This window comes from Ciconia boyciana, chromosome 9 (assembly GCF_034638445.1).
Source record: "Ciconia boyciana chromosome 9, ASM3463844v1, whole genome shotgun sequence".
NCBI classification, from domain to species: Eukaryota; Metazoa; Chordata; class Aves; order Ciconiiformes; family Ciconiidae; genus Ciconia; species Ciconia boyciana.
The window spans coordinates 25,629,578-25,653,641 of NC_132942.1; the positions used below are offsets into that span (position 1 = coordinate 25,629,578).

General features: G+C 47.9%; 2 protein-coding genes across 11 annotated transcripts; one reads left to right on the forward strand and one right to left on the reverse strand.

The window, feature by feature from the left end:
- Window positions 1-1,877: 1,877 nt before the first annotated feature.
- TRADD (TNFRSF1A associated via death domain) lies at window positions 1,878-16,617 on the reverse strand. Its single transcript, XM_072873799.1, has 5 exons — window positions 16,357-16,617; window positions 13,588-13,739; window positions 10,732-11,009; window positions 8,838-9,030; window positions 1,878-7,811 (listed from the first exon to the last, which is right to left on the reverse strand). Exons 1-5 carry the CDS (start codon window positions 16,527-16,529, stop codon window positions 7,504-7,506), a joined length of 1,104 nt encoding a protein of 367 aa, XP_072729900.1. The 5' UTR covers window positions 16,530-16,617; the 3' UTR covers window positions 1,878-7,503.
- FBXL8 (F-box and leucine rich repeat protein 8) lies at window positions 10,969-24,001 on the forward strand. 10 transcript variants are annotated; one of them, XM_072873788.1, is made up of 6 exons: window positions 10,969-11,253; window positions 13,486-13,755; window positions 14,313-15,283; window positions 15,442-15,648; window positions 21,000-21,081; window positions 21,631-24,001. In XM_072873788.1, the coding sequence occupies exons 3-6, from the start codon at window positions 15,262-15,264 to the stop codon at window positions 22,604-22,606; spliced, it is 1,287 nt and encodes a 428-aa protein (XP_072729889.1). In that variant the 5' UTR covers window positions 10,969-11,253; window positions 13,486-13,755; window positions 14,313-15,261; the 3' UTR covers window positions 22,607-24,001. The 10 variants fall into 10 exon arrangements, with proteins under 10 accessions (XP_072729889.1, XP_072729897.1, XP_072729895.1 ...); XM_072873796.1 differs by having other exon boundaries at window positions 14,313-14,571; window positions 21,004-21,081; window positions 21,631-23,998; XM_072873797.1 differs by lacking the exons at window positions 10,969-11,253; window positions 13,486-13,755; window positions 14,313-15,283; window positions 15,442-15,648 and adding exons at window positions 18,783-18,853; window positions 20,088-20,148 and having other exon boundaries at window positions 21,004-21,081; window positions 21,631-23,998.
- The last annotated feature ends 63 nt before the right edge of the window (window positions 24,002-24,064 follow it).

Genomic DNA, 24,064 nt, shown 5'->3' on the forward strand with positions numbered 1-24,064 from the left:
TGAGGGTCCCTCCCAAATCTCCCAACACTGAACAAAAAAAACCCCACCCATTTTTTTCCATTTGATTTTAATTACTTCAAAACAAAACATTTTTATTTGGAGCCAAATCTAAATTGCCATCGCTACCAATCTGCCAGCTGACTGCAGCCATAGCGTTTCCTATCTCTGTGGCTCTGTTTGTCTCTGCAATGGAAACAACGACCCTTATTCCTCTAACAGAGGCCAAGTGTCTGGAGAGTGCCTGGACCACGGCCCCTTTAGTATGCAAAGTTTTTAATTTACAGTGAACTTGTCATAAAACCAGATTTTGATCTACTCTGTTGCTTTCACGAACACCCAACTATTTTTTAAACATAACGTAAAAATGCTTTTTTATAAGCGTCTGTGCTTTTTTGATGTATTTTTAATTTCAGCTCGAATGTTTTGCTTTATTGAACACAATGTCACCATAAAAAGCTGTGATGTGGACGGGTTCGTGATGTGGGAAAGCTCTTTCCTTGTGATCTGCAGCTGTCTGAAACGGCAGTTCCTCGCTGAATAGCGCAGCTGATCAAAAACCTCAGCTTCACGCTTTCCCCGTGCCAACCCAAGGTACCTTTATGCTTCTCCGCAGCAGCAGCCCCAGGCTAATTTTCATCCCTCCTCCATAAGGAGGCAGATGACGGTCACGGAGGCAGAGACTGGTGTGTCCACCTTTGCTCAGGGGGGCTGGCTGTGGAGCGAGGGGGACTACTCCCTGAAACCATCAGGGACTCATAGCAGGTATTTCCACTGTGTTCCCCCACCCAGGTTTTGGGACCTACTACCCTTTTTGCTTGCTCCCATGGGGTGAGAGTGAAAACAGAGGCTTTCATTGCTGTGCAGTGCCTTTGTGGCTGCTGTGGCTTGGAAGCTCATGCAGGGAGGCTGGGAGGTGGAGGAGTTTTCTCCATGGGTGCTTCTACTTGGTTGTTGTCTCACCTGTACCTTGTTCCCTGGGAACCGATGCATGGCTGATTAATTCTTCTCACTGCCAGCAAAGGTGCCCTTGGTCTGTCCCAAGGCATGTCACTCTGTCTTACAAGACCGGGTCAGTGACCTCGATGCTCATCAGTAGGTCAACCCCGTTGACCCCGGGTTGGTATGTTGCTTAGAGCCATGTGCCAAATGTCCTTCCATCTACTGTAGGGCCGAGCCCTGCTCCTCGTCACTGTATTCCCGCAGGCATCAAGCCATGCAGTTGGGAATACAGCTTTGTGGTAAATAAAGAAGGGCTGATCTTGTGATTTTCAAGTACAGTCTGCAATTTAAGTGATTCAGGGTGAAATACTGCTCTGCTTGAGTTCACGGCAAAAGGAATTTCCCTGGGTTCAGCTGTCAGGTCAGCCAGTGGCTTCCTGTGCAAAGCCGCTGGAGAAGATTTAATGTCCAAGCTCCTTGGCTCCCCACCTACGGTGCAGACAGCCTTGTGAGAAAGGTCACTAATAGCGAGGCACTTTGGGATTACAGCAATGCTGTGGCCTCCGAGGACTCCCAGATACATAATAGCAGTGAAAGAAACACAGGGGGCTCTGCCAGGTGCCAGGTTTGGGACAAACTTCCCCTTCTGGCCATGTTTCCTAAAAAAGGCTCATCAAAGCGGTAACCGGAAACTGAACAAACATGGTGGCTTAGCTCGGTTTCAACTTGAAATCAGAGCCATTAACTTGCAGATGGGGCACCAGCCTTGGCATGTCAGTAGAAACGTACAACTTGGGGCAGGAGCCTATTGTGCATCCTGACGCTTTGGCTGGATGCTCCTCTGAGAGCTGATGATAGCCAACGTGGCCAGAACTTCAGTGAACCCCTTTCTTACTACTGCATTAGGTGTTTAATGAAAGTCTCTGAGGCACTTTTGATGAAAAGTTTATATTTATTTGTAAAAAAGAATGGAAAAAAAAATAGACCAAAGTGTGTTTTTCTATGAAAGACAATTCCTTGGAGGTTGAATGTCCTAGACCTGAGTATACATGGCATTGTAGTCCATAGCTGTAGATGGCTGATCCAGATCTGATGCTGAATATCACAGAAATTTGGAATTAGAAGGTTAGCACGGGATTTTTCCACTGATGACTATGGGACTTAACCACACATCTCCTACAGATTTCAGTTAGAGATGTATGGCCAAACCCCTTCAGCGGCTTTAAAATTCAACCCAGAGAAGAAAAAAAAAATAAAATTTTTGACTCTAGGCCTTAAATTGTCTCACCGTTTGAGCCCAACTCTGTACAAAAGACAAATAGCCAGACACCCTTGTTCAGTGTAAAGCAGTGTAACTCACCAATTTCATGTACACACCCCAATATGTGGGTTAGACTGAAGAAACCTTCTTGACTCCCATTCTAGTATCTCCTCGGTTTAAGGTGTACAATACCAGAGGTTCATGGCTCTACCAGAATTTTCAGTTAAACTAAATCAGCGGTTTAAGTGAATTTGAGGCTCCTCATTGCTGTACGTGGTCACTTTTGGCTTCAGAGTCTGTGGGCAGCTGCTAGGGCGTGACTTGGAGGTGGCTCTAAGGTACCTTTCGAAACTGCAGAGAGGAGATGACATGGTGACACAGGCAGCAGGATGGCTTCTCAATGCTGAACCGGATTTTGAAATGAATGGCAAAATTAACAGGTAAGGAAAAATACTGCAATTTCCTCACAGTGGGAAAAGACCTTCATCTGGAGCAGTGTCTGCACCAAGCACCTATGCTTTCTCTGAACAAGTAGCTTCCCTCAGCTCTAAGCCTACACACTTTTTTGGCCTTACGTTTTCTGTATCTTGACAGTGGTGCAAAGTATATTCTGTTTTCTGCCTCAGCTTCCCCCAGATTTTGAAACGGATACAGTTCTGAGATTTCCCAGCTATGAAACTCCAGCAAACTGTTTTACTTGGAGGCTCTCATTTTTTCATAAAGCTCTGTAACCTGCAGTGCTGTGACATTAGCACCCCATTTTGCATTAACAATAATCCAGATATGCATCTCTTCAATGGTAGGGCTGAAGCTGAAAATGGAAACCTGGAAAGTGTTGCTGCGAGCTGTCAACATTTTTAACTTGACTTGCTATGAAAATCTGGAAGCAAATTTTATGATTTCTTTAAGGTCCGGCTCGTGATTTTTTCAGCGCTTCCAATCAATAATGCTGAACCCTTTCCTTATTTTTGAGTCAAGTACTGCTTTCACCTGACAAACTGGTCCACTGCGAGCAGTTGTGGCATTTGAGAACTGAAGCTGCTGGAAGAGAGCACCTTACCTATCTGCCGTGATGGTGCATCATCGTCTTCAGCAGATGAATTAATCTATGGTGTATTTTCAACAAGGTTCTAAGAGGGTCAGTGTTAGCCTTTCACTGACTCTGCCCTCCAGGACAGTTTGGTATTTTTCCTTCGTGACAATTTTATATCAGGGTGTACTCTCAGGTTTACTTCTATCAGATACCTCATGTCAAAGTGTATCTGGTGAGCATTTTAACTTTCACTCTCCTCTTTGTTATTATCCATTTGAACACTGTAGCTCTGCTATGCCAAAACAAATCATTCAAATTCTCCTTTGGATGGATCTTTTATTCTTTCTGGCAGACTGAAAGGAGCCTCCTTCAAACCTGAAACATTGCTAAAACTACAAAAACAATCTGTACCACAAAAAAGCCCTCTTGGATCTCTTCCTGTAAGCGCATTTTGGCCTGGTTTTTGCTGTTTGTTTTATACTTCGTCTATTTCATTTTTTCATATGCAACTGATTAGCATCTTTATTTGCTTTTAATATCGTGTGCTGGTTTGCTGCATGTTTGATTCTGAAACACCACCACCTGCCTGAATTTTTTTTTTTCCCCCAGACATATTTCAATACATAAAGAAGAGCTGTTACAGGATAAGGCGAAATTCACCACCAGCAGCACTGCCCATGGCTTATCTCACACACTAGACATTAGCTAATCAGTATAAACAGTAGTAAGGGAGCGTTGCTTGCATGTCTGGCATCTGAGTAGGTGCAGTATATCTGCAACTAACTTTGCACAGGCAAGGAATAAAGCACGAGTGCGCTCCTCTTCCAACAGCATGACAGCCAGGCAGTCACCAGGGGTGCTTATTATAGCCCTTGGTCTAGCATATAGCACTGAGTTTCTGGTGTATCAGCAAGTATCCCCAACATCTAGCTCTTTCTTCAGTTCCACTCATTGCATTACTATCCGAGGTAGACACGTCTCTAATTTCTTCAACAAATCTCTGCTAAAGTTTTTTTCCTTTGTAGGTGCTTCTTCCTTCCCTGCATGATGCGAGTTCCCTTGTCTTTGCACACTGATGTAAAACCGCTGTAAAATCTTCTGGGTAAAAGAGAAGTAAATTCAGAGTCAAGCCCCAGCCAAATGCCAAATCAATGCAAGTGACATCATGTACTCACGATCTGATTGATCTATTTCATTCTAAGGCTTCTGTGAAAATTGTCTCTATCTATGTTTGTGCCAGATAATACTAAAAAACCCTACTCTTTTAGCAGGAAGGAGTCTGCTTGAGACCAGAATCGAGTTTTCATTGCATCTAATGATGATGACTGATCACGGAAAAGAAGGTATGAAACAGCCACTGCTGTGGTCCCAAACCATGCCATATACTCAAGACAATTCCACCATGGAGTATCACTGGAAAACCCTTTTCCTTTGAGTCTCTGCAATAAAGGCACCTGTGAATGCTGTTAAAGATTATGATATTCCAGAAAGGTTGCCAAGAGCTCCAGCACTTAAGAGGCACTTTTGAGAGGGAATCTGTGAGTAAGAGGAAACACATATGCCAACTGCTGGCAGAGGAATTAAATGCACAAGGTTTGCATTAAGAAAAAAAGCATTCATGCTTAGTCCTCTGTAATACAGTAATAGCAGCAAAGAAGTTTTTTGGACTTGAAGTAGATGCTGAATAATAAGTCTTTCTCATTTTGAGCATTAACAAATGCTATAAAAGCTAGCAGTTCTCACTACTCAGTGGCTGCCTTACAACTGTGTATGAAAGTTGTGCACATGAATAGCTAGTCTGAGAGCTTAGAAATATTCATTACAAATGAGACAGCAGGCTATGCATATGACCTTGTTTTCTAAAAAAATCATTTTTGCAAAATCAAGAGCTGTTAAAGTAATTTTCAAGTTTCTGATGGGGGGTTTTTTGGGGTTTTTTTGTGTTTTTTTTTTTTAAACACCATTTGCCAGGGGGGTTGCTGCCAAACAGTTCCCCAGTTGGGATCTGGCAGGAAAGCTAAATGCTTTGAGGTATGGTTCCACAGCAGCCTAAACTAACAAAGATCAGCATCGCTGTGGTGATCCCAAAAGCAAAACTGTCAGAGAGAGAATTGCTTCATTTTGGGAAGGGCACTGGTACTACTGTAAGGGAGAGGGTAGGACATGGAGCAGGAGTATGGGAGATGAGACTGCCACAGCACTGACGCAGAATGGCTTAATAAAAGGTCATGGAGCCACAGTCTTTGTAGAGATGGTGCCTGCATGAAGTCCTGCTTCCTTTGAAGCTAAGGGCAAGACAGAAACAGATTCACTCACACCCTGAAAACATTCTCTCAATCTTTGAACCCCCCCCATTTCCTTTCCACACTGTGTATATAACATTTGCGATTCAAAATCTGCAGAAAAAAAGCCAGGTTCCTCAGGCTTACACTGAGGAAAGCGATGCTTGGCACATCTAAGGCACGTGGACCCCAACTAGGTAGAAGCTGTCCATCTAAATCCTCCTGATCCGGGTCTTCAATTAGCTGATGCTCACAGCATGCATTTTAGCAGAAGCTAAGGGAGCGGCACAAGTCCCAGGAGCTCGGATCTGAGCCCACACCTGAATCCCACGTCCTGTCCCTCTTTACCAAATTACAGCTTTGACTCCAGGAAGGATTAAGATGCGAGTTGTGGTTTAAAAGACCATCAGGGCTTGCCTGTCTGAAAGCTGGTCCTACCATAACTGCCAGTGGCCCGATACTTGTGTACACACACAGGCTTTACATGTGCTGGCAGAGCCACCCTCTGCATCTGAAATAATCTCCAAGACCCACTGGCTATTCCCACAGATGGAAAGGGCAAAGAGGGATAGAATTAATGAAAAAGGATAAGTAGAAACATATCAGGAAAGCGTAGGGAATATGTCAAAGGTAATCAAGCTGCTGTTGTGCTTCATGGGGACCCATGTCATGCTAGATACTTGTTGCTTTGTTACGGGCGAAGGTGTAAACTCTGCTCTGTTGCAGTCTGCATCAACCATACCAGCAGAGAGTCGGCTTCTCCCACTGGAACTGAAAGCATGAGTCAGCCCTGGGGTTTGGGTGCTTTGTCCTTTAAGCCATTTTTAACCCTCAAAATCAGAGCAGGTAAATCCAGGCACAGCAGCTGATGCCCAGTTGTCACAGTTGGCACACAGTGACAACACCACCAGGGAAAGGCTCTGTGCAAATCCCAACTCCTGTGAGACACGATGGTGTGAGCTATACTCTCCGGTGAACTCAGCAGGCCAAGGGCAGGTGAGAAGAGAGCGAAGGCACTAGCAGCCAGCTGGTCAGAGGCAATTGCTCAGCTCTGTGGGCTGGGGTCAGGATGGTATTTGATGCTGTGACACACTTAGAGCAGCAGTTCCAATCTGCGCTCCAGAGGTAACTTGCTGACTAGGAGACTTCTTTTCCTTCCAGCACTGTGTTTTGCTTTTCACAGATGCAGGCTCCCTTGGGCTGGTGGGAAAGAACTAAGCGCAATGTAGTCAATATACTACTGTCCACCACGGTCCAGAAAAAGTTGGGAATCATTCTCTGAATTTGTGTTTGTCCATATTGCTTGTTCAGTGCCTGAAATTTGCTGTACAGCAGCAATCTTGTGCCCTGTGGAAGATTATGACTGTCCCAGGTAAAAGGGAAACCTTCAGGTGATGAGAGGTGGGAAGGAGCTACAGTAAGGTAGGGCAGGACAGATGCACTTGCCACAGATGTTCCTTGTTTGAAGAACGAAGAAGAAAAATAATATAAAATTGACTTTTCCTTAATTTCCCCTCTGTCTTTGCTTGATGTCATGCCTGGGGGCATAAATGTCTTCAATATAAAAAATATATTGCAGCTCTCCAAGTGATGGCTCTGGGCCACAGCCTGAGAAAGTGGTGTTGTCTGCTTCCCAGAGAAATTCTCCGAGATGCCTTCCTTGCTTTTCTCCTCTCCCCCACCCTCCCCTAGGGCTCTCTAACTGTCTGGCTCCTTCCCTGTGACATTTCAGTCCTGAAGGAAGTCAGGCTGAAAGCCTCTCTCACCAGTTCACGGGAAAGTAATGTTGACTTCTGGAAACAGAATGAAATAAGGAATGTCAGAGGTCTGTGCTGGCTTCTGTGAGCACAGAACCTCTCCCCCGGGCATTCCCATCTACCTGGAAACCTGTGGTGATTTTCAGGACTTTACATTCCCAGACACTGGCAGCAGTCTCATATGCTAGCTAAAGCAAGAAAGCCCTTAGCAATGCCACTACCCTTTGGGCTCTAGGAGCAGTCCTCACTGGAATGGAGGCCCAAGAGCTCCTCAGCCAAGCTGATGAGACCATTTTCTTCCAGGGCTGCGATCAGCCGTGCTATTGTGGCCTTCTTCCCCTCTGACTGGATAAATCTGAGAAGCAGCTGATAGGCTTGTTCATATAGTCCCTCTCGGTCATATTCAAGGGCCAGGTTATCAATAACAGGATCACGCAGGGCCCGGCAGTTCTTCTGCAAAGAGCGACCCACTTGCTTCCATTTCTTGGACACAAGCTTGGCAAATTTCTGGTGGTCGTCTGGTGTGAGCGTTCTGTTGGCTGAAAGGGACAGAGGGCAGGTCAAACATAGGGGTTTCATGGCTGATGTGATGCAGCTTAGGCCAGTCCAAGGTTCGCTCAATATTCTGTGGAGCAGGGAATCTGTTCAGTGTCCACAGCACGCTATTAAACTGCTGTGGAGCTGCTCTGCTCGTCCCTCAGTGTTTTAACACCAGGGCAGCACTGTGAGTTTGGAGCAGAAGTGCAAGATCAGTGAAGCTAAAGGGACTGCCCCTACTGAAATCCTCCCACAACATCAGAGTATCTGGGCTTGCCCCCACCCTGCAAGCTTGGCAATGCCTATTTCATTTATTTTTTTTTCCTCCAGAGCTCTTTTTTTTTTCTGATGGACATCCTCTTTATTTGTTTCAGCCTTTCAAAAGCAACTCAGCAAGGCCTTTCCGACCAAGTCCCCTGTTCCCTACCTAAGCATCCTCAAAATACTGAAACGCAGGCAGGAGCTCTCTCCTTGGCTGTTTAGCACTGGAGACTGTATACACAGCTTAAGTACGCTCAGAAATGATCTAGCTGATCTCAAGCTAAAATTGCTATGTGAGACTATCTGAATGCTCTCTGTAGGGGACAGACCCCAAAGAAAGCCAGTGCACTGCAGGGAGCCTGGACAAATCAGTCCTGGCTGAAAGCAGGGCTGATGGTGTCTGTAGTAACCTTCCCAGTCTGATCCAGCCTATGCTATTAACTCACCTCAACCAAATGATGTGGAGGAAGAGAACTACTCTGTATTCTTCCTTTCGGTATTAGGGAGTTTTAAAATGTGAGGAACCTGGAAAGGACGCAGATTCTGAAGCATCTGGTTCTGTGCCACCCCAGAAAGAAAACAGGTTGAGGTCTGATCTGAAGCAGTATGGCAATATCTTATGACTATTGTAATTCCTTCCTTATGAGATGCTGGGAAATATTTGATTTATCTGAGGTAGACCCCAATATGCAGTCACATTAATCCTCCCTTTTGGGCTTGGAGGTGAGGAAGACCAAGGGCTCTCTTGGTCAGTTCTAGCTACTCACCGAACTGTTGTCCCTGAAAGATGAAGGTGACTTGTGGGGAAAGGGAGCTGCCTTGAGAAGGATAAGGTAGAGATGGGGAGTTCAGAGATGCACAGTCTTTTACAGCCAGATTGTTGTTGATGCTCTGGTGAACAATCAGGCTCTTGAGGCATTCCTCCAGCTCTGTGATTTCCTCATCCCGCAGGCGGTCAGGCTGTAATGCAAACAGCATCAGTGATTCGTGCCAGGTTCACCATCTTGCAAAGCTGCAGATGCTTAGCTGGAAGGTGCACCTTAAGATGATGGTGTCAAGAGAGGAGCAATAAGATAGCTATAGCCCAAGTTGTAAACTGATCAACTGGGAGAGTCTAATGGAGTTCTGGCTGTAAATCTGTGAACTGGCATCTGTAATGTGTATGAAATAGGCAATCTCCCCCTCCTGGGTTTCTCACGTGCAGCAGTGAGCGCTTACAAGTTGCACAAAACTGTTACTAGTCCATGTTTATTTTCTGCAGCCCTCTCCAAGAATTAGGGTGCACCATAGGCAGCGTGGCTTCTCTGACTTACTCCACATGAGGGTCAGACCCACAGAATAGGGTGACCTGATCCAACAGCTCATGGCCACCAAAGCAGGCAGCTCCTGCTACACCCCGTCTCTCTCTCTGCCCCTCCATTACCTAAGTTTTGTTGTTCCTGGATCCTCTCCAAGCCAGTTTTTTTTCACTAACCAAGAGAAAACTAGTCTGACCTCCAAAAAGCAGATAATGAGAAAAGGAGGACAGAAGGCAAAGCACATGGGAAGAGTCGAACCTGGCGAGTGCTCTGACTCAGTCTAGTGTTTAGCTCGTGTACAGCAGGTACCCAGCACTGCCGTCGGCCAGTGACAACTGTGCCATAGTGTCATCTTTCTAACTGTTGCACTGTTAGGCAGAGGTCAGACTGAGTCAGTTTTGGGGAACTGAGAATAAGCCCATCTCTTTTGTCCAGTCAGCTAGTTCAGCAGAGGGAGGGAGCAGCAAGCAGAAGTTGACAGGGTATGGGATATCACATGTTATTTGGTCCAGGGCTGAAACGTTTGCATTTCATTCTCTGTGCTTGCAGAAAAGCAACCTGGCAAAACATGCTCCTGTGCCTAATCTTCCCGAGTAGATGGTGACTACATATTTCTCAGAGCTATAAGGTATTGCTAGTTCCAGGTGGAAAAAAAAAGAGGAGAGGAGAAAGGCAATGAGTGTAATCATGTCAAGTGCCTTGCTTTTGTGGTGAGATGACAAGATCTCACTGTTCTTGCTAGCAGGATTAGAGTGCCAGTGCCAAAGTGTGCGATGAGCTAGACGTTAGATATCGCCCCGAGAGAGAGAGACTTTGCCTTCAGAAGGGCAGCCTATTCCTGCTGGCAGCAGATGCTGTGTGTCCCCGCTCTGTCACAAGTTGTTGGTATAATGTGCAGAGTGTTTGCACTCACGCCCATTTCTAGGTGCAGTTACTACTGCTACTCTCAGAGGAGGTGGCATGCGAGGTGGGGGAGGAAGGTGCTGAGCAGTGATGGTTCCACACAGGACTGCTGTCTTCTCTGCCTGCCTCACAGGTGTATCGAGGCAGACTTGCTTGTGCTGTCAACTGTGCCTTCTATAATTCCTCATCTTAGTGTTGATAACTAATTGTTATACACAGAAACCACAGTTATTTAGCAGAATCTCTGTAGGCTGTTTTAGATAACTCTACTGCCCTTCCAGAAAAGTGCACAGCTCTTTTCTGGGGAAGGGCAGAGTTTTTCCATATTACAGTTGAGAACTGAAGGACGGAGAAGTCAACAACCCAGCATGCCGCAGGAAACCAAGATTTGCGCCCACCTTCCTGAGTCCTGTGCTACCATTCCTCATTGCTGCCTGGCCTCCCTCCCTCTCCCATTCACCTTTTCTCTGTAGATGCACTCCAGGCAGCGATCCTCATCCTTCAGCATGTTGTCGAGGTGCTCGTTGCCAGCCTTCAGCTCCATTTCAAGAGGCACTGTGGTCATGGCCAAGGAGAGCTGGAGGTGATTCTGAAGGGACTCCTGGAGCGCTCCTTCCCGGTAACTCTGCAGGAACCGGCGGCAGTTCTCCTGCTTGCAGAACTTGAGCTGGACTATCAGGTGTGGATGGCTGCAGTGCACTTTGAGCATGTCCACACCATTCACACTGCCGGTGGAGTCTGGCAGGGAGAAGTGAGCAGAGTCACTATCCAGGCATGAGACAGACAACCCAGACCCACTCCCATCCACCACCAAGCCTGCAATGGAGTAGCTTTTGAATTCCCTTCTCTCTGTGATAAAGTCCTCTGGGACAAAAACCTGTACATAAAACCAAGAGGAAAGGATTAAGTGTTTGCTGCCCTGCCACCATCAATCCCCACGAAGTATGGTGTCCAACTGAAGCCATATAGTACTACACCCCAGGTAATTATCTCAACACTGTTTATTAGGGGAGGTTTTAAGTTTGAGGTTCCATTTCCAGGACAGAAATGGTTACACTAAACTGGTAGCACAGGAAAGTTTTATAGATGAAAACGCATAGTTCAGCTCAGTGCTCAGCCAGACTTCAGTCCTTGTGACTGGAGTTTTATGCAGTGATGAAGGTCCTGGAAAGAGACCCAGCGTTTCCTCTACACCCTATGCCTAGAAGTAACTTTTGGCTGGCTCTGAGCCTTCAACACATCGCACAAATGGTGAATTATAGATCCAGCCACAGGAATTAGGCTGCGTGAGGTTGGACCTTGACTTGTTAAGCTCTTTTGCCCAGAGAATTAATTCATGGTAAAATCTAAGCAAGGAGAAGCCATGGATGTACCCTCTAATATTAGTGTGGGGGGAGCATGAGCGACATGGACAACAGAAATTGTCCAGGCCTTCATTCTTCCTTCTCCCACCAAAATCTAATTTTGATTAGCTGTGCACATTGACCTTGTCTCCACAGGGGTTTTATATGCTGATGATGACAGTTTAGAGTATGTGTTTTTCTCTTTTTTGCAGTAGAGGCCTGTGGGAGGCTGGCTGTACTGCTTCCAGACCCAAATTAACCTCTTGGCCTGTCAGGGCCATTACGGAGGTACCAGCTCAGACTGGCACTACATCACGTATTTCTAAACCACGCATCATGGCATTACTTAGACATGCTTGGAGGATAATCCCAAGGCAAAGCAGACTTGTGTGCTCCACATTAGCCAGGACAAGTGACCTGGCATTTAAAAGTATGTGATCTAACAGTGGCTTTACGGGATTAGAGAGTCCTGGTGGCATCAGAAAGTCTAGTTTGGACCAGATGTGTAACTGCGACATGGGGCTAGGCACCTAGAAGAGGCATTTTAATTCACTGTGGCTGACCAGAAATGTCTTTTTATTGCTTCCTTCATGCTTTGTTTTTCCTGAGTGGTGGTTAAACAAAAGCTTCCATAACAGGGTAAGAGGGCTGGGGAGAGAAAAGCTGCACAGACATGGAAACCTTTATGAATGGTGTACAAGAGAGCTGTAAAGCTACTTCAAAAGAGAGGACTTTGCATGCGTTTCTTCATGAAACTTCAGACAGCTTCACATTTCATGTCCTTTTTGGGTCTGAATAAGCATAGTAGGATTTAGCATTTTTGCGGGCTTTCCTTTAAATGTGTGAGCAGATTCACACTCCAGTGACACAAAGCAGCCATAAATTGAACCTAACTGGACAACTGTGTCAGGCTTCCTGCTGCTTCACATCTTTGGATCGAGCCACAAGATGAGCAGGCCTGTATTGGATAAACTAGCTGACTTGGCTAGACTCATGACTGCCAGAAGAAATTACAGTATAGTTACACAAGCCCAGTTAAACAATGTAGGCTCAGCTGCATGACAGGTAAAGAACACCATGAGAGTCATTTTAGGTAAGTATGATAAACTCTTCAAATTACTATTAGTCTGCAGTCAGCTTGGTGCAAGGGTGAATAGAGAATCATAGTTTTATGGCCATTTGCATGTCAAGTCCTTTTTTGATGTAGATAGGGTTACATACAGTTGAAGCTAATGTAATTGTGCCTGTTTATATCAGAAAAGAACTTATACTGGCTATCACTAATTTTAAAAATCGGCTTCTCAAAGCAGAAATCATGTTTCTGTGGTCATATAAAGACAGAAGTTAAATCTTTCATAGCAATTGCAATCTTTTCCCCCCTTACATAAATGGGTTTAAACAAACATATCCAAGTAGGATAACTCATTGGATAATTCAAGTTGGAAGGAAGCCCAGGAAGTCTCTAGCCCAACTTCCCATGCAAAGCAGGGTCAGCTCTGAGGTCAGACCAACTTGCTCAGGGCTTTATCCAGTCCTGTTTTGAAAACCCTCAAGGAAGTCGCTCTGGGCAACTGCTTGACTGTCCTCATGGGGAAAATGTTTGCCCTTATACCTGGTGTCTACCTCTCTTATTTCAATTTGTGCCTGTTGCCTCTTATTCCCCATGCATCACTGTGAAGAGTGTGGCTCCATTTCCCCCTCCCTGTAGGTATTCGCAGGCTGTTGGTAGGTCCCCCAAAGCCTTCTCCTCCCTAGGTTGAACAGGTCCAACTCCCTCAGCCTCTCCTCGCAGGACAAGTGCTCCAGCCCCCAACCATCTTGGTTGGACCTCTGCTGAACTTGCTCCACTTTATTGTCTTTCCTAAATACAGTGAGCACCAGCTTTCCTTACCCATGAGTGTGAGATTAAAGGAAGGCATGGCATTGCGTGAAGAGACAAGAGAGCGTGCCAAGATATCAGAGAGGATGGATACCTGCTAATGCCAGCTTCAGCGCCTTGAACACACTAGGTTTCTTCTGGGAGCTTTCGTAGAGAGACGGCAGAACGATGGTCTTGCATGTCGACTGGAGGAAGAGATAAGCGCTGCCGATCCAAGGAGCGGAGCTGCCTGCCATCTTCAGCACCCTACAAAATCACACAGGTGAGCTGAGAGACCATAGGGAAAATGGTCTGATGCTGGCTGAGTGCTTACAGCAAACACTAAGCATAAGCATGACAGGATTATGGGGATTTACCCTTATTTCCTAGAGGAGGTGGTGATGTTGTTAAAGCAAGTGTAACTTTTGAGGAGTTTACTGTTATTCTGTAAAGCACAGCACAGTGGGACATGGTGTCCCAAAGACTCAGCAGCTCACAAAGTTCTGCTTTCATTTTCCACTGGAGTCCATTCATTCTATAGTCCAAAGAGACTCTGAAGCAAAGAGTTTCAGTCCTCATGCCTCTGGTGGCCCAGCAAAGTTGGCAAAGTCTAAAGACGCATAGTTGGGGCGCTCCAGGGGAGCACCCAGCAGTCCTGGTTCTGGCATGTTCATATGGACTGAAACCCTATTGCAGGCAAGAGGCGTTTTGCCCGAGGTCCTGGTCCCCTGGTTGTTCTCACTAAAGGATATGTTACAGAGCCCAGGACACCCAGGGCTATCCCTCTGTTTTACGTACTAGCTCATTTATTATTCCTCTCCCACCATTTGCCTCTTGCAGCAATGCACCTGGAAGACAGCACATCCACCTCTCCGTTCTCATCATGCCTGTTTCTCGTTGGCCAGTTAATGCAACACTTACATCTACCGCAGCTGCACCCAACTCTGCTCCCAAGGCAAAGACAAACCAAAACACCTCCCAGGCTACGGATACGCAGAACAGAAAAGCTGTGCTAGATTGGGCAATGCTGGACTGAGGCTGTGGCAGCTGGAGAGTGCCTGACAGCCCAGGAGACAGGCATGGCCACCTCTCCTTTTGGGTGTGTACACAAACTGCCTGAGTGTGTCTGTGAGCCCCCAAAACTGTTCCCACAGAGAGCAGTGCTCAGAGGCAGCCCTTCTATCACATCACAGTGACAAGTAATTTGGGGCTTTTGGCTCAGCCCCAGTCCCAAATCCTGCTCCCTCTCTGACTACTTGTTTGCACCTCTGTCACACCATCAGCTGCGTCCCCACGGGCATCCCTTCCTTCCTGCTTTCTGCCCTGCTGCTCAACCTCAATAATCTTCCCTTGGCTGCCAAGCACTGGCCTGACAGGATAACTGCTGGCCACGACAGCGCCCCTCTCTTCAGATGTCCTTTAGATTGTGCGTGTGAAGCTCTTTTGTCACCAGGGGCTGCCAGACCAAGAAGGATGACCTCCCATGGACAGGCTCTCCTTCAGGTGGTAGCTGGGGCTGGGAACCATTTCCATCCCTTGCAGCATGTCCAATAGGGCACTGGAACATGTGGCCCACCCTGTTTTCTTACTATAACCTTGAACTGTGCCCAGCATGGGAGCCTTTTACTTGTTCAGAAAATACAGGAAATAACCAGCGAATCCCAAAATTCACACTGAACTTGGAGTTCGAGGAGTGCCTGCAGGATGCAGGAGTGAGTGTTTCCAGGCCAGGGGCTCCCACATCACACAGGCCTTTTAGAAAAGCATCTCGTAAAGAAGAAAGAGGAGGATGCACTGCTGCTGCAGTCCAGGTCTGGTCTGAGCCTCCAAACAGCGGGAAGTTTGGGATCTGGGCATCCATCTCCTAGCGTCTCGCAGGAGGGTAACAGAAATCTGAGCAATACCTTAGAAAACTACAGATATGGAATATTTAAAAGATTTAACCCATAGTACAATTTATCTTTTGCAGTGCAAATGCCCGAGAGCTCCCTATCAGCCCAGAGGCACATGAAGTACAAGGACCCTGTTTTATCCTGCTCCCATTGCTGCAGCATGGACCCTGCTGCCCCTGCACCCCTTCCCCACACAGACCAGGCTCTCGCTCTTCAGCAACCGCCTGGTTCGACTGAGCAACGCTGGGGAGCCTGGAAATCACACCAGGCTTGCAAAAACTCAAGTAAGGAGCCCTTTGCTGTTGTGCCTCTTGCAGTGCTACCCCAGTGGGCAAGTTTTCCAGCCCACCGAGCACTGCTCCGTCCCAGACCCCGCTCGGCGGTGGGGACCCCTCGCTGTGGGTTTGAGCAGCAGCAGGGTCAAACCGTTGCGGGGTGCTTTAGAAAAACCAAGCGCAGGCAGTAAGTAACGTATGTGATCATCGTTATTGCCTTTTTCGCCGACCTTTGGCACGCGTCAGGCAGCTGCTGCTGAATGCCTGTAAAAGGCTAAGTGGGAGGGGGTTGTCTTTATTTAAGGAAGAAGAGCTAGGGCAGTGAGTCCAGGGCAGCCACCCGCCCCGGTACGGCCGGGTTGTGCCGCCCGTGGTGACACCACGTTTTCCCCGGTGCCTGGCTGTCCCGACCAGGTCCAATGCCGGGGCCTGCTGACCCGCCCCGCCGACGCCCCGGCACCGCCGTCCTGCGAGCGGGGCAGCACCGGGGGGGCCGCAGAGCGCACCGCTAGCCCAGCCCGGCCCGGCCCTGCCCTGCCCCGCCCCGGCGGGACGCGCCCGGGACGACCCGCGGCCCCCGACGCCCGGCGGCAGCCCCGGCCCCGCGCCCCCGGCCCTGGGCCGGCCGGCGGGAGGCGGCCCCGCGCCCCCGGCCCCCTCCACAGCCGCCCGCCCGCAGCAGCCCCGGGCCCCTCCGGCGGCTCCGGGCGGCTTTACCTTCTGCCACCGCCGCCGACCGGCCTCGGCGCCGCCACTTCCGCCTCTGCGCGGCGCCGCCCGCTGCTCCGCCGACGCGGTCCGGGCGGGCCCCGGGCGGCCCTAGCCGCGCTGGGGAGCCGGGCTGTGTGCGGGCGGAGGGGGGTTAACGGAAAAGCGAAGAAAAACCCCATTGAAATGCGAGGGGTATTCCACTTTCCGTGAATATCTTCCGGTTTTCTTGTACTGCCTCAAAAAACAGCCCCGAGAGCTGGATTTCAGCCCGTGCTACTTCCATCCGAAGCCGGTGGCAAGGCCAGCCGACAGGGACAGATGCTGTTCGCTGAGGAGGTCTGAACGGTTCTTGCCGTGCCTTGACGCCTCCAGGTCTCCACGCCACAACGCAGCCGCTGGCTCCGGCAGCAGCTGAATGCCCACCCAGCTTCGGCCACTTGGTCACTCGTGTCGGTGAGGATATAGACGACGGTCAGAAATTACTCTGTTCAGAGAGCTTGAGGGCTGCCCACTGGCTGCGACCGGGTGCATGTCCCTGGTCCATTAGGGATGGAGGAAAGAGGGGTTGCTTGAACGCCCTGCATAGCTTGTGGCTGGCAGCACCGCAAGTCTGATGGGTCCTGGCCAGCACTCTTCAGCTTTCCCCCATGATGCTGCTAACGAGAGTGAACGGTGAAAACAAAGATTGGTTGGGTTAGTAATTACTGAGTAGCGGAGGAAGTTCAGCTCTCATGCCCTCCCTTCCCTGGAGCTCATTTTGAAAAGGTGTCCTAGGATAATTTAATTGTGGAATGCAGTAACTCTGCAGCATCTGTAACAGCATGCAGGGGCGTCCGTTTGCTCAGGAGGGGAGAGGGATTAATGATGTGGAGTTTCCTTCTCCAGGCAAATCCAGCAGGCTCAGCAGGCAGGTAGGGACACCTCAGCTGGTCCTTGTGTCTCCTATAGGAGGGGTAAGATGATGGTGTCAATATAGCTGCTGAATTCTGCTGGATGTTCTGTTTTAGTCCTTCCTGCAGTGATACCTGAATGGTCTCCCGCCTCTTTCTGAGCCTGGTGAGGCTGTTAACTCCAGAGGCTGTGCTCCTCTGATGACCTGAACAGACAGGTAGAGAGAGTAAAGCAGCTTTTCCTGAGTCCATGAGAGGTTCTGTGGCAAGCAAAGCAAGAAGCTGGGTTTGGGTCTCTGTCACTCAACCTCAGGTAGGAGCCTCCTGCCCAGGCTGCATTCACCTTGCATAGATGTCCTCCCACGAGCAGAGGGGTAACAGCAGCTCCCTTGTTTGTCCACAGCTGGTGAGAAGCTGGTGTGGGCCTGGGGCCACATTTTGTGCCCATGTGCTAGCTGCTGTCACTCTTGGCTGCTTGGCAGTCGGTTTGTGCAAACTCCCCAGGGAACTGAACTTCAAAAAAAAAGTGGAAAGCATTATAAAAGATCTTTTTATGTATACATATATATATATTTTAAAAAACATGTATGTTTAATGCTATTTTACAACAACAGTATTTTGACAATGTAAGTGAATTTGTTTGCCAAAGGAAAAATATAATTTAAATAAGTCCCTGAAGGGGTTAATCCAGGCTGGCTCTCCTGGGTGCTCTCCTTTACAGGATCAGGCCCTGGTGGGCAGGCAGGACCCACAGTCCCCTTCAGGGTCAGTGGCCTGGTGGTGCCAGCGCTTCTGGAAACCAGGCATTGACTTGCTGACAGTTTAGTAAGCAACTTGTGAGTTCATGCATTTAAGGGTTAATGGGGTTAAATGACCCCAGACATCCCAACCTTCCCCTGCAAAAGACAAGCCTGAAGCAGTGCTGGCTCCCAGAGCCAAGTGGGAACCACAGGTTGAGTTGCTGTGGGGACCATCACCCACCCATGTCCCATAAACATTTCTCCTTGAAGCTAATCTGTTCGCTGTATGTTGAGGGGGTAAAAAAGGAAAGGGTAGCTGAGACCGAGTTTCTCTTCCACTAACCCTTGCTGAGTGCATGCTTTCAGGGAGCATCTGGCGTGGCGAAATCAAAGTGCTTGATAAGCACCCGGAGTTTCACCCTGTTGTTTGCCGCTTGGGAAAAAAAGGTGCCAGCGAGGGGAGAGGCTGCGGCTCAGCGGGGCTGGGCCGGCAGGAGGTTTGCGTGTCGGGATTCAGCGGCGTGCCCGCTTGGGGAACGCGTGGCCGGGGGAGGACAGGCTCCCCCTCAGCCTGGCAGCTGCAGTGCGGGAAGGATCAGTGCTGGGGCCCTGCAGGGAAGCGGGGTGTTGGGTAACTTGGGGGGGACGGGTGCTGAAGGAGAAGGAGGACAGGGCTGTGAATCTGTGCGTTCCCAGAAAGGACAGCGGAGCATCCCGGCTCCCCCCCACCCCCACCCCCACCCCCGCGGGCAGGGAAGGCGCCTCCCGCCTGTTCTTTTCGGCGTCTCCTCCTCCGCTCCTCCCTCTGGGGCGCAGCCGGTGCTGGGAGCCGCAGGCGGGGAGCGCAGAGGCGGCCGGGCTCTGCTCCGAGAGGTACGCTGCGCCCCGTCCCGGGCTGCCCGGCGGGGCCGGGGGGGTGCCGCGGCGGGGGGCTTCCCCGCGCTGCTCGGCGCGCAGGGAGAGCGGCGGCCGGGCCCGGGCGCCTTGGGCGTCTCGCCCGGGTGCAGCACCGCCTGTTCCTGTTCGGGCTGCCGGCCGCCCGCCCGCTCCCAGCCAGCGCCTGCCTGGCTGCCTTGGGGCCTGCTGTGCTGAGAGCTGACGAAGCCCGGCGCAGCAGCCACAGCGCTCCTCCGTCGTGTGGTTCATAAAGCGCGGGGGTCCTCGATGGCTCACGAGACACGGTCCGAACCCGGCTGTCCTCAGCAGGGCAGGCACCTCAGGTGGACCCAAGCCAGCCTGCAGCGTTCACGGACCGTGAACCGTACTCCTCACTGACTCAAAGCCACGCAATTACTTAAAGTCACACTGCTAATGTTGCCTGTCTGCCTGCCTTCCTGCTCCCAGGCCATATTTTTAAGCTTTTCCAAGCAATCACCACGGCTAGAAATGCACTCTTACTTTCTAAGAGATTCAAGGTCCTTTTCACATAACTCCAAGGGGTCGGGCTTTAAGGAAAAATATCCTATGAAAATGAAAGGAGCTGAACATGTAAGATTTCATGTAAGGCAAAGGGCAGTTTAACATTTTGGCAAACGTGTATTAGAGACAGTATTAAAAGCAGCTAAAAGTACAAGAGCAGGGTCCGAGCTGTCAAGGTGATTGTCAGAGAAAATGACAGAAGATAGCAAGTTCCCAGGAAGGAAGCAGGACTGTATCACTTGGCCGTTCTAGCTCGCGGTGGGTGGAAAGGGGGTTGTCACTGATACGATGGTAGATAAGATAGTATAGCTGCTATGCTACTGCCACCTCGCACTCAAAATAATGACTCACACTTCAAAGCAGCGTATTCTAGAAAAATGTGCAATTGTGTTCCTCTCTGCATTATGCTTTTTGCATCACTACTCTGTGCTTGCTCCATGGTTTTCAACTCTTTCCCTACTTCGAGGATATTTAGAATAGGTTTTCATTTAAATGAAACCTGCGATGCTGAGATAATGCTGTGACTCCAGGATCTGGAGCGTCAATGAACCTGGAGCAACCATGAAATTCGGAGGGAGATTGCGAGACTTGGCCCATGCTCCAGTGCTAGCCTAGGAAGGGGAATGTTTGCGTTTAAAAATCCCTCACTTGTTTATGAGAGGGTTGAAAAACCGTGTCATGTTGGTAGTTTTATTTGTGCAGAAATCTAGAAGATGGGTACAACACATTTTGGAAGAAGAATGAAAAAGGTAATGGTCTGATGCTATGAACCTCAGCCTTCTTCCTAGGTGCTTATTCTTTTGCATTTTAGTTCACATGAAAGGTTAATCAAAATATGCTTTTCCATTTCTAAGTCAGACATGTATAAATGCAATTTCTGAGAACTGAAGTCACAGTAATAAAACATTTTTTTGAACTGTCACGTCTCATCGCAGGCAAGGACCACTGTAATTAAGCTACCTACCTGTTTCTACTATAGGCCTTCTGTTTCACTATCAGTAAAAAATGGAGGCTGTTTTGTGTACAGAGCTTCTGCTTGCAAAGAGTTGGGTTCCCCCCCCCCCCCCCCAGTTTGAGAAATCTGTCTAAGCTTTTTGAATACCAGTGCAGCAGTACTAGAAAATTCCCTTGCATTTTTATTACTTAGAGTAGCAAAACCTCACTGCAGGAAAAAAAAACTTCCCCCCCATCTTTGATCTGACATCTTTAACTCTTGAAGAGTATCACCCAGCTACTTAGGATTGATTGAAAAAACTGCAAAACAATTGGCTAACAGTTTTTCCTCATTTTTGTGTTCAGTTTCAAAATTTGGTGAAACTTCAAGTTTGAAAAACATTTGACAACCTCTGTGATCCAGTTGCATTGGTTTGATCTGTTAAGTAAATCCTAATGTGTATGTGTGTCTCTCTGTTTTTTGTTTGTATTTTGTTTGTGTTTGTTTTTCTGAACAGGGACTTCTGAGAATTAATTGCAGTTTTGGAAGTTTTTCCCATTTTTAAACCTGACTGAATCAGCAAAATGCCTGCTCCAGTTCCAGAACTGTGGAACTACATCCCAGAAGAAATCCTCATCCAAATTTTCTATTATCTTTCTCTTCGAGATAGATACACGGTCTTCCAGGTGTGCAGACAGTGGGCTACAGCTGTTTCGTCTAGCTCTGTTTGGCATTTCACAGAGATCAGGTAAGAGGAGTAAGGGTAAGGATCTTACCCTTCTAATGCCCAAGCATCTCTTCAGGCATAACTGGATCATTATGTTTTCAGTGCCTGTCAAACACTTACAGCACTCTACTGTGACATTACTGACATTAATTGTGACTTCTCTGTGTGACGATACTATCTTACATGACTAGCACCTTTTTGTGTAATAGAGAAAATGGTGTTATATGCTGGGGTTTTTTAATTGCTGCTGATGATTTGGGTTTTACGGGAAGTATTACAATCTTAGGTATGTTGCTCTAAGTTGCCATTTGAAAATGGCAAGAGACAGTTACTAACAAGTCAACTTCATCATGATACTTACTTCTCTGATGGGTCTTTCTGGGGACTGACTCCTCTCACCTCCTGACTCCTTCAGCATCTGGCCTTACAGTGACTCTCCAGGCATCAGGTGAGAAGAAATGTCTGGGGAATCTGTTGATGTTTGCAGAAACACAAGTAAAGGGGAGTATGTGCTCTGTGGTTGCTCAGCTCAGCGTTCACACTGACTAAGAGTTTGTTTTACCCTTCCAGCTGTGATTCAGAGGATGAGGAAGGCATGCTGCAGAGCCTGCTCCAGTTCCTCAGCCAAATCAAACACCTGAAGATTGTGTTTGACCAGTCCAAGGAGGTCAACCGGAAGAACGTGACACGCATCTTGGATGTGTTGGCAAAACAGAACCACAAACTGCAGCAGCTGTGCATTGTGTGCAACGGGGAGAACCCCTATTTCTACTCTGGCCAGGACATCCTACAGAGCATACGAAATATATGTGACACTAAAAACCAGATAGATCTTCAGCATATTGATTTTCGAAAAATGCCCTTCACTCTCGATGATGAGCTTGTTGAACTCTTAGCTACCACCAACCCAAACTTGCACAGTTTGTTCATCAACAACCGCACCCTGGTATGCAACGTGGCACCAGACACCATTAGGAAAGTTCTCAGAGCATGTCCCAGACTCTCAGCCTTGGGGGTTTACTATGCCAGTTTGTCTGACGATGTATTTCAGGAACTGCTCAAGCCCGAAAGAGCAGCTTTCACCCATTTAGATATTTTCTGTGAGCGCCTGGACAAATACATACCAGTCATCTCAGAAGAGCTCTGGGCTGCTGTAAGTCAAAAGCATCCTCAACTCTCTGTAGACCTAGAGTTTGATCATACGGTCCCTGCCTGCAAAATACCACGGATCCTAAAGCTGAATATACCTGTGAGCACACTGCAACTTAATACCTATAATTACATGGTAAATCAGATTAGGTTTGTCACCCAAAGCTACAGCAGTACTTTAAAGAAGCTCACACTGCAAACCACGTCCTCGGAGGACTTAAATTCCTCGCTAGTAGATCTGGCTAGGCAGTGCAGGAATCTGTTGGAGATCCACTGCTACTGTGTGGTCAGCCAGGAGGTGGTAGAAGCATTCCTCACGCACTGCCCCAATCTGAAACAATACACTCTGAAGGTCTCCAAGGAACGACACCCCTGGAAACCAGTAACAGTTCAGTGACTGCCTCCTACTGACTTCCTGGGGAAATTGTGGGGATCTGCAAGAGGACAGGGAAAGAAGATTTAGGGGTATAAGGAAAACGCTGCAAAATGCCTTCTGCACTCACTGAGAACATGCCGTTTCAGCAGCACTGGCTGTTAGGTATGATGCACACCTGGTCTGCAGATCAAGCATTTACACTCAAGTGTGTTAGAGAAAGGGTTATACAGAGAAACAGAATTGCCCCTTCTTTTTTTTCTTTTCTTTCTTTCTTTATTGGGTTATGGAGGGCAGGTCTTTTCTTCTCTGCTTCTTTATTTAGCAGTAGCAGGAATGCCAAGTTTACCCTTCGTGGGTTTTTACTGAGGACCTCAGCAAAATTTAATTTTGATTTTACATTTTAAAAGCACCTCAAAGTCAAGCACACTGTGTCAGGTGCCCAGCAACTACTTAAATAGTTAAGGAAGTGGCAGCTTCAATGCAGCCATTTTCTGCCTAGTGGGGTACTTAGCCATGCAGATTCAGTGAGCTATAGCAATGAACTGTGGTCATCTGAGGGAATATTCACTCTAACCTTGGTAATTCCTCTTTTGGCATTTCAGCGATGGTGAGCTCACCCGTTACCCAGTTGTCAGATAGGTTCCGGCTTGGAGGAATATAACAGGATGAATTATGTTAGGAAATGTAAGCAGGAGAAAAAGCACTTAAGGAAGAACATTGACAAGGTAGTAATAAAAGGCACATGGCCTGCAAATTCCCTTGTCCATCTTGTCTTTCTGTTGCTGGGAATGCAGATTTCCAGGTTACAATTCAAATGCCTTTTGGAAAGACGTTTGCTTTCATTGCATTGTTAGTGTTTCTTAGGAGAATCAAGAGTGTTAACAGTTTTTGCACCTGATATCTGCATTCACATGCAAGTTATCTTGCATCTGAATTAGGAGATGTGTGTGTTGGTCTGTTGTACCAAAGATTTTGGTGAATGTTATTTGAAGAGCAGTTTCTGAGTTGAAAAAATCCTGGCATAAAGCTACACTGCAAGCATCTATTTAGAGCTATCTAAGCATTTTTAATAATAATAGTAATAATAAAAAAGCATATTGTCATCTAGATTCTGTGCGTAGCTGTTTTCATCACCCTCTCTTCTTACCTAAGAGCCCAATAATTTCTCTTGACAAATAACATGGGATCTGTAGCCAAACCAACTTAACAGTTTTGACTTTTCAAAACCTTGCCAAAGATGTGCAGCCCTGGGGTCTGGCCAGCCCTTGTTCATCTGTGCCGGCCAAAGTTTAGGACAAGAAAATTCCAAAATAACAATTCGGGTGCCTTCACAAACCTGGCATTGCTGTGCCTGGGCATCCCACAGACTCTCGGCAGGTGGGTTCACTCCAGTGGCTTGCTAACCTCCCAGCATAAGGTGTGCAGCACGTGTTCCCTTTGCATGACGCTGCGTATTTATTCACAGCTCTGTGAGATCGG

Bases quoted from the DNA above. Each gene is read 5' to 3' on its own strand.
- TRADD (XM_072873799.1), bottom strand. From the start codon at position 16,529: ATGGGGTTTTTCTTCGCTTTTCCGTTAACCCCCCTCCGCCCGCACACA. The intron at 9,031-10,731 runs GTGAATGGGAGA...TTTGCATTACAG, and splicing joins AGTGCATCTACAGAGAAAAG to CCTGACCGCCTGCGGGATGA. The intron at 7,812-8,837 runs GTGAGTAGCTAG...TGTCCCTTTCAG, and splicing joins CTTTCAGGGACAACAGTTCG to CCAACAGAACGCTCACACCA.
- FBXL8 (XM_072873788.1), top strand. From the start codon at position 15,262: ATGCACTGCTGCTGCAGTCCAG. The intron at 15,284-15,441 runs GTCTGGTCTGAG...TATCTTTTGCAG, and splicing joins GCACTGCTGCTGCAGTCCAG to TGCAAATGCCCGAGAGCTCC. The intron at 15,649-20,999 runs GTAAGGAGCCCT...TTTCTCTTCGAG, and splicing joins CCAGGCTTGCAAAAACTCAA to ATAGATACACGGTCTTCCAG.